Raw genomic sequence first — 9,732 nt, 5'->3', positions numbered from 1 at the left:
AGCCCCTGCCTGCCAGCCCTGAGAGTAAGAAGCAATTGGAAAAGATCCCTGCTCTACAGTGTGGTCTCACATGACTCAGAAAAGTTTATAAAACTACAGACTTCTTCACATGCTTTCAGCTGACATTTAAAACATTTTTTATTGAAAGTCTAAATAACAGCAAAGGATGCAATTTCCGGCATTTTTGTTCATAGCCAGGCCCCACATCCTCCCATTCTACCAACAGAAGATTAAAAATAATTGGAGAAGGGCCATGGAGATAGCTCAGTGGACTAAGTGCCTGCTCAGGCAACTGCAGGTTCGATCCCCAGCAACATGTGCTGCGCTGGCCCTGTCCCCAGGTGCTCCAAGCCAGCCACCAAGACCAGGTGTGGTAGCACATGCCTATAATCCCAGCCTGCTTGCCTGGGAGGCTAAAACAGGAGAATCACTACAAGTCTGAGCTGCATAGTGAGACCCTATACCAAATACCTAAAATTTTTTTTAAATTAATAAATAATTGGAAAGAAAACTATGTCTACACTGACTATGTGCAGATTTTTTTCTTGGTCATAATTTCCTAAGTAATTAAGCATAACAATATATATTGTATCAATTTATACTGAGTAATATTTACATCTATAAGTAACCCAGAAAGGCTTTAAATTTTACAGGAAAATGGGTAGATTCTATGCAAGTACCACACCATTTCTACAAGGGATTTGAGCATCTGTGGATTTTGGTTTCCACAAGGGACTAGAACCCATCCCCTGTGGGTACTGAGGGACAACTATATTTGTAAACTATATTTTCATCCAAGCCCTCAGAGCTACAGATCGAGTTCCTTCAGTTTCTGGGAATCGCCCGCTGTGGAGTCCAAGTGGTAAAGCCAGCCCTCGTTTGACAAGCCAATCTGATAAACCAGGCTGAGAAAAATGTTGGTTTCATCTTTAAAATCAAAATAAATGTGCTGACACCCGTCCCTGTGACCACTATCTCACTTTTGAACTCTAATTCATAGATCAGTCGCAGATACTCATGCACGGAGGGCAGCTGCAAAGACAAGGTCTGGCAGAGAGGCCACCGCTCCCTCCTGCTGAGGTTGCGGCTCTGCTCCTGCCCTCTGCAGAAGCTGCGCCTCGCCGTTCCTCTGCACAGCACCCTGGGCTTTCCACGCCCCACAGCATCTAGGATGAGCCGCCTGTCTGCTTCCAATGGCAGACAGAAAAGAGACCCCCAGGCTGTCTCTGGCCTGTTCTCAGGAATAAGACCTACAGGCTTATGGATCTGGAGGTTGTCTCTCAAACCTCTGTGTTGCGTCACCTCTGAAATTATTTTTTTTTCTTTTTTAATCTTTTAAATTTATTTATTTATTTAGTACAGGGTCTTGTTGCACAGCATGTTCTCTCGGTGTTCCTCCTATCTCAGCTCCTCAGCGCTCAGATTACAGGCATGCACCACCACATTCACTTTTGGTGGCCAGCCTGGGGCGGCACGGCATGCATGCAGTATCAGGGATTGAACGTAGGCCTTGTGCTTACCTCTGAAATTTTTTGTGTGGCCATCCAGGGGCCTGTACCTAGTCTGAGAGCCCTGTCCCAAGGTGTTGAGACAAAGGGCAGTTAAGAGGAGAGAATAGGGCTGGTGAGATGGCTCAGTGGTCTAAAGCACCTACTTAGAACAAGCTTAGCAAAGTACAGGGACCGCGGTTCAATCCCCAGCACCACATGTCAGCCAGCCCCGCCCCCTGGTGGGCTGAGCTGGCCACACACACACACACACACACACACACACATAAATAAAAAAATTAAAAAAAAAGAGGAGAGAATAGTACAAAGCAAGAATCTATCTAAAAAAAAAAGGAGCAGCCAGGTGTGCTGGTGCACTCCTGTAATCCCAGCACTCCAGAGGCTGAGACAGGAGGATCGTCGTGAGTTTGAGGCCAGCCAGGGCTACATAATGAGCTCAAAGCCAGTGTGAACATCACAGCAAGAACCTGACCCAGAGAGAGAGAGAGAGAGAGAGAGAGAGAGAGAGAGAGAGAGAGAGAGAGAGAAAGGCAAGGCAAGGCAAGGCAAGGCAAGGCAAGGCAAGGCAAAAATAACAATAAAAAAAAGTGGAGATGGGGCTACTTGGGGAGGGGCTGAAGAGAGGAGCCCCAGTGTGTACTGCTGCAGGCTGGGGGAGGACATACAGGTGTGGCGTGTGCATACATGTGGGTAGGTGTCACCATTCACCTACTCATAGGGGAAAGGTTAGCCTGTACCCCATGACTCTGCTTGCCCCCACCTTGGCATGGGCCATGTGGCTGCTCCCTGCTGCTGGGCTTCAGCTTACTCTGGCCCAGAGTCCTTCTGAATGCACATCAGGCTGTGTCTCTCAGCCTGGCTGTTGCTTCTGTCTGTGTCCTCTTAGTTAGATTTTTCAGGTTTATGAAAGAAAAGCACACATCAAGATTCCTCAAATCACCAGGCATGATGGTGCATGTCTGTAATCCCAGCACTCAGGAGGCTGAGGCAGGAAGATTGCTGAGTCTGAGGCTACCCTGGGCTACAAAGTGAGCTTAAGGACAGGCTAAACTGCATAGCAAAAACCTGTCTCAGAAAGAGCCCCCCAAAAAAAAATCCCTCAAATCTCAGTGAGTCTCCTATACAGCTGAGCTGAAAAACTTATAGGGAAGGAGTGACAGCTGCGCAGCCATGACTGAGCACGCCTCCTGCTGACCCACCTCCCAGCCTACGGGGGTGGCTGAAGCCCCAGGCCTCAAGCCCCACGCTGTCCCCCTCCTTCCACGGCCGTCCTTCAAGCCCAGTTCCCATCACTCCTCTACACAGGGGACTCAGCAGGGCCAGAGCTGGGCACAAGACCCCAGGGAGACCTCACCCCACTGTGAGGCCAGGCCCAGGGTCCAGGACCAGAGACTTGCTCCTTACCTGTCTGAAGCAAACCAGCGTTGCTGTCACTGATGTGGAAAAACTTCTGTATGTCCAGCAGCACTCCTAAGGATGGAGGACAGCATTAGAGAAATGAGCAGCTCCCTCCAAGTTCAGGACAAGGCCACAGCTGGCCACAGACCACAGCAGGAGGCAATGGGGCCCACTCTTTCTTCCTCTTTCTCCCACACATTTGTATAGCCACATACACACACACACACACACACACACACACACACACACACACACGAAACAAGCATGCAGAGCAACAATTGCATACCAGGCACACACAGTTCAAGCACCCAGACATACATACACACACATTTTCATGCAAGCCTGCCCCAGCACACAGGAAGATTCACATACCTCGGTACAAACAGGTATTCCCAGAAAACACACTTGCAGAGACATGGGTACACACATGTGCACGCACACACACAGGAACCTACCCTGAGATGGACACACAAAGACACACCAATGCTTACATGCATATGCACACACTGAGGGCTGCCCTTCACACTGTAGTCTAAGTGACAGGCAGTTCCCTGTTGCTACACAGTGAGCTCTGTGAAGGTGGAAGTCCCAGCGTGCAACAGGCAGCCATACTCATGCGTGAAGCCCAGAAATGCATAGACGCATACAAATGCATACATGCAAATCCACATGTGCCCTGCTCTGCACGCAGACACGCATAATCATGGTCTGCCAGAGGCTTGGGCACACAGATGACAGCATGCACACACAGAGCGACCCTGGGTCGCTTTCCTGAGGGTGGCAGGTTCCAACTGCACACTAGCTAGGTTTCAGAAGTTCCTCCAAGATCTTTGTTTTGTTTTGTTTTACTTAACTTTTTGTTTTTTTGAAACAGGTCTCACTTTGTAATTCAGCTGTCTTTGAGCTCACTATAATGCCCAGGCTGGGCTCAAATTTGAAGTGATTTTCCTGCCTCAGTCTCCCAATGCTGGGATTACAGTTGTGTGTCACCTGAGTGGAAGTAGCCCCTCAGACACTAGGCTCTGCTCCTGATATATCCTAGCCCCCCACGGGTATCTGAGAAAAGGGAAGATCTCTGGCCTGTGCTCATGTGATCCATGTGGCTCTGGCCCTGTCATTATGAAGAATGTGTTAGTCAGTTTTGTGTTGCTGCAACAAAATAACTGAGACTGGAAACTTTTTTTTTTTTTTTTTTTTGGCAAAACTGGGGATTGAACTCAGGCCCTTGCACTTGCCAGGGAAGCACTTATTCTAATGAGCCATCTCCCCAGCCCCTGGAAACATTATTTTTAAAAAGTTTATTTAGCTCACATTTCTGGAAGCTCAGGAGCATGGCAGAAGCCTCTGTTCCACTCCGATGAGGGCCTCATGGCAGATGGCATTGATGGCAGGAACACTTTGAGAATAATGAGTGGAGTGTGTGGAAGAGAGATTCAGGGAAAGGCACCAGGCTCGCTCACAACTGCCCATTCTCTTGTGAGCTAATCCAGTTTCGCTGGCCCTGGGCCACTCCCGTGAGGCAGTATTAATCCATCCATGAGTGTTCTGCCTCAATATTGCCACCCTGGGGTTCCCTGGTGCAGGCACTTTGGGGGGACAAGCCATGTACACAGCCCAGCAAAGATCATCATCACTGTCATTGAATCATGAGATGTGCAGCTGTCACCCTAAGAGGTGGCAGCTATCACTGACCTCGTGATACAGATGAGGAGCAACTATTACTGTCTCTGCAGGACTAAAATGAAAGAGCTAGGATGGGCCAGGAGCTCCCTGCTCTTCTACTCAGCTTCACAAGACAGGAGCAGAGTCCCCACGGCCCCGCAGAAACACCCACACCAAGCAGTTCCCCATCTGTAACTCTCAGCGCTGCCGCAGGCAAAGAGAACTGGGGATCAGAGGCGACAAGCCAGGGAGCTTTACTTCAGCACCAAGGTCGGGCCCAGCTGCTACAGCACCCAGGTGAACAAGCCACTGTCTCTATTTTTCCCCCTTTAAGGACACAAAGAATACACAGTCATTGGGGAGGAAAAAATAGGTGACAGAGGGAACCAAATAAGCAGCTAACTAAAGAGCCCCAGTACATGTGCCTGTCTTCCACTTTCAGGAATAAGCTCCCCCGTGCTTTCTCTTCCTGGGACCCTCCCAGGCTTGTGGTGCAGCACGAACTGACCAAAGGCCAAGAGTGAACTCACCCTCTTTTACCTGCACCCAGCCCTCACATGAGCTGTTTCCAGCAAGAGAATGTTGGCTTCTGCACAGAACGCCTGTCCCCAGCAGTCCTCGGGGACTCAGCATGGTTGTGCCCCTCCAAACCTCTGTATGTACATTGACCATGGCCAGAGGATGTCCCAAAGGGCAAGGGACTCCAACAGGCAGGGCTCAGGATCTGGTGGCCCAGCCAGGGGCTCCAAGATCTGTGGAGGGAGAACCAGTAACCCCCTTCCCTGGCTCAGGGAACTGATGCTGTCTGCTCCCCTGTGCCCCTACCCCCTACCCACCCCCTTGTGACTTCAGCCCACTCTCAGCTTTGACATGACTCCCTGCAGTAATTTGCAAACTGACCTCTTGACTCATTTTGCCTCCATTCTAGGATTCAAATACTGTCATATTCTCTCCACTTAAAAAATCGTCCTGGCCTGTCATGGTAGCACAGGCCTGTAATCTCTGCACCTGGGAGGCTGAGGCAGAAGGATCAATTTGAGTTCAAGTGGCAAAGTGAGTTCAAGACCAGCCTGAACTGCATAGTAAGACCCTGTCTCGGACCTCCCCCACCAAAAAAAACTGTTCTACCCTTGCCTAGCTTATTCAAGGACATGGGTTCAATTCCCCACAATAAAAAAAATTATTTCCCATGGCTTTTTTGTGTCCAGGGAAAAGTCCAGGCTCCCAAGTTTCCATATGAAGCCCATGTTCTCATCCTAGTTGTCCCTTTTGAGATGCCTTCCTGCACCCTCTCCTCTCAGCATCCCTGAGCAGTGGGGCACTTTCAGGCCACATCCCCTCACTGTCCTCCTCTCCCCTGATGCCTTTCTTCCCCACCCTCTTGGTACTGGGTATCAAACCCAAAGGCACTGTACTGCAAAGCTGCCTCCTTGGCTCCCAGCCCCAGCCCTTTGTTTTGTTTTATCTTTTGAAAGAGGGTCCTGCTCAGTTTCCCAGGTAGTACTTGAACTTGCAGTGCTTCTGCCTCTGCTCCCCAGAGTGCTAGGATTACAACCACGGGCTACCATATCTGGTTCTTTCCAACTTCTCAACCTTCAAGGGCCGAACAAAATGCCCTTATCTGTGAATTCCTCGGAAGCCCTAAGTCACCGGTCCTCAGCGCTGCCCACCAGTAAGCACACACCCCACTCTGTCTTACAGTAGAGAGACTTGTTTGTGTCCCCTGTATCCCTCTGAATTCCTCCAAGACCAAGACCAGGTCTCTGGGGGTTTGCGGACCCCAGAGTCTCATCTGCTCCATGTCTCCACTCTGGTGCATCAAGCTAGTCACCGCCGAATCATCATCCCAGTCTGGAGTTCTCTAGCCTGGCCTGTGCCTCCACTGGCTGACCACATCTCTCTGCCTTGCAGGGCTGCTGTCATGCGCCTCTCCCATGAGATGGTCACTCCTGCACTCAGGAGCCGGGGGGCTGAGTTCCTCCCAGGTGCCTAGAGGCCCAGCAGCGGCTCCCACCTGCAGTTTGTGCTCAGTGTTTAATGGATGCTTGAGGAGAGAGCGACAGACAGACAGACAGAGAGACAGAGACAGAGAGACAAAGACAGAGAGACAAAGAGACAGACAGAGAGAAAGACTGGCTTTTGGATGAATGAATGTGTCAGTGAATGAATGACCAAAGAAAAACAAGTTGAGTCCCTGACACTGTGGGATGAGTGAATGTAGAACCCCAGAAGACAGAACTAGGTTGTTCCTGGGGCAGACAAGAAGCAAGGCAGACTTCCTGTCTCAAAACAGATCCAGGGGCCAGCCTGACAGCTCAGGGGACTAAAGCGCCCCGCTTAGGTAGAGGGCAGCGGCAGAGCTTTGATCCCCAGTTTGCCGTGCCGGCCCCGGCCCCGCCCCCAGGGCGCTCTGAGACAACAGTGATTGAGACTGGGCGTGGGTGCATGTGCCTGTAATCCCGGCAAGTGGGAAGCTGAACACAGGAGAATCACTACAAGTCTGATCTACGCAGTGAAACCCTGTAGACCTGGCCATAAATTAAAAAATAAAGGGGCTGGGGAGATAGCTCAGTAGTATAAGTGCTTGCTTGCCAAGCACAAGGGGGCCTGAGTTCAATCCCTAGTATCTAAAAAAAAAAAAAAAAAAAAAAGCTGAGTTCAATCCCCGGTTCTTCCAAAATAAAATAAAATAAAATAAAAGGCCTAAAAGGAGTCACTGTCACCTGGGAGCTGAGCCAAGCTGCTCTGTCCTCCAAAACCTCAATCCAGCCGTTCCACCGAGAGGCTTGAGGCCTTATTTGCAAAGCCCTGTCCTCCCTGCCGGCCTCCCCCGCTGCCCACCACTCCCCACATCCCTGTCCCAGTGCTCTCTTGTGCTCCCTCCTGGTCCTCAGTGGGGAACCACGCCTCCTTCACACAGCATGGCTGGAAATCTGGAAATCACCTCCAAGGATGTGAATGCCAGACACGTGCCCTAAGAGAAGAAAGCATGCTGCTGGAGGGAAGGCCACCACCAGCCGGCGGAGCAGATCAGTGGGCAGTGCCCAAGATAGCCGCCTGTCTCACCTGCAATGATGAACCAGTTCATGTAGTTCAGGAGGTTGATGTAGCACAGAACGGCAGCAGCCACATAAGCTCGCCAGCGAGGCAGGCGCCAGGCATTGTGCACGGAAGAAGGGACACCCTGACCCGAGGCCAGGGCCTCAGAGTGCCTGCCTGCCCCCAGGGACTGGCTCTGCAGCTCTCTTTGCCCAGGAGTCAGGTGGCGTGTGGACATCCTCCCAGCCACCCCAGTCTGCAGCTCCTGTCCCCATCCAGGGACTGAATGAGGATGCACAACCAGCTCACACACCACCAGCTCAGCGCAGTCACTTCCTGCGGGCTCCCGTCCTCCCGACCTCACAGCAGTGCTGCTGACTGTTAGGCATCTTATCTCCACTTCCTGCCAAGCCCATCAGGAGTTCATGTGCGATTTCACCATCCTCCATCTCCAGGGCCCTCAGCGGGGAACAGAGCTCCTGGGAACAGGTGCCTCCTGTGCTGATGACCAGGGTGACTTTGTGGTCCCCTGGATGGAGGCTGTGGCCGCAATAGGGAGGGGAAGCTCCTGGGACAGGAACTGAGTGAGTCTCCCCAACCTCGCTCACCGCGAGCCAGCCTGGCTGCCCTCACAGGACATGGACTTTGAGCCTGGGATTTGAACCTGAGTCTGTTCCAGGGGGCTGGATGTTAGACAGGAAAGCAGCATTGGGCCAGAAGGAAGGGAAAGCTGCTCATTTCTGCTGCTCTGGCTTGGGGAATGAAGACATCAGGGGGCCAACTGCAGAGATGGCCTGCAATCAAAGCTCATCTGGATGGCGAGGTGTGGAGGGACCATTCCGGTGAAGGGTGGGATGAAAGCATGGGCTGTGGGTGTCTCTTTAGATTGGCTGCTAAGGTGGGCCTGGCATATAGCTCAAAGGCACAGCATCTTCCTGGTAAGTGCAAGGTCATGAGTTTGATTCCTGTTTTTTTTTTTTAAAAAAAAAAGCACATATGATCTTTGGCCAGGCATGGTGGTACACTCCTGTAATCTCAGCACTCAAGAGGCTGAGGCAGGAGGATTGCTGCAAACGCGAGGCTTGCCTGGGCTACAAAGTGAATTCAAGACCAGCCTGAATTGTAGAGTGAGACCCTGTTTCAAAAAAACAAAAAAGAAAAGAAAAGAAAAAGACTGTCTGCTAGTAGTAAGGGGAAAACAAGTAGCTAAGCAATAGAAGCAGGCATCTTGACAGAGCTTAAAACATTACCACCTACGGCTGGCCAGATAGCTCAGTGGACTAAAGTGCCTGCGTAGGTAGGCACAGCAACCAAGGTTGGATCCCAGCATGCTGTGCTCACTCTGCCCCCAGGGCACGCTGAGACAGCAAATGAGACTGGGTGTGGTGGCACACACCTGTAATCCCAGCACTTGGGAGGCTGAAAACAGAAGGATCACTATGAGTCTGATCTGTATAGTGAGACCCTGTAGACCCTGTACTAAATACACTAAAAAAAAAAAAAAAAATCACCACCTATGGGGCAAATGGCATCATGCACCTCTGGATGTAAAGTCCTCCAAGGGTCACAGTGTGTGCTCCAGCCAGTAATGCATAATCTGAATCTAGCCCTAAGAAAAGAGCAGACAAACCCAAGCTGGGGATGTGGCTCAGTGGTAGAGCTCAAGTGCCTAGCCTGTATGAGCCCCTGTTCAATCCTCAGCACCAATAGGAAAAAAAAAAAAAGTCAAAATCGAAAAAGAATCAGAAAGACTAAAGGCCTATTTCAGAGTAAAGGAGATGACATAGACATGACATGAGACTGGAGCCCAGATTCTGTGCTGGAGCCCATGTATGTTACCATGATAAAATTGGAGGGCAGATTGCAGATTACAGGAAGAAAGATTTCACATCATCATCAAATTAACTGGTCAAAGTTGCTGCTATGATGTCTCTCGGGTAGATGGTTGTTCAAAAAGAAGGGGGTGGTGAATGAAAGCAAGAGACAGGAAAAGGAATATTGTGGGAATGTCCTGATTCAAGGTTGTATATGGTTAGACTTACGTGTAAACATAAGAAGTATATAATTCTTTATGCCTATTTTTAAAATATATTCTAATTTTTAAATGTTTCCTGTCATATTCTGT

The 9,732-nt window shown here is 50.3% G+C and overlaps 1 protein-coding gene across 1 annotated transcript in view; it reads right to left on the bottom strand.

The window, feature by feature from the left end:
* Positions 1-7,845, bottom strand: part of Spns3 (sphingolipid transporter 3 (putative)) — a 51,539-nt gene extending 43,694 nt beyond the window's left edge. The window contains exons 1-2 of the mRNA XM_004638501.2: positions 7,635-7,845; positions 2,913-2,978 (exon numbers count right to left, since the gene is read on the bottom strand). Coding sequence (XP_004638558.1) covers positions 2,913-2,978; positions 7,635-7,845 — 277 coding nt within the window. The remainder of the gene's footprint in view (positions 1-2,912; positions 2,979-7,634) is intronic.
* Positions 7,846-9,732: the final 1,887 nt, after the last annotated feature.

The sequence above is a fragment of the Octodon degus genome, unplaced genomic scaffold (genome assembly GCF_000260255.1).
Source record: "Octodon degus isolate 3935 unplaced genomic scaffold, OctDeg1.0 scaffold00098, whole genome shotgun sequence".
In the NCBI taxonomy this organism is placed as follows: domain Eukaryota; kingdom Metazoa; phylum Chordata; class Mammalia; order Rodentia; family Octodontidae; genus Octodon; species Octodon degus.
The sequence above is the reverse complement of the archived record's forward strand: the minus strand, read 5'-3'. Positions and strand labels throughout refer to the sequence as shown.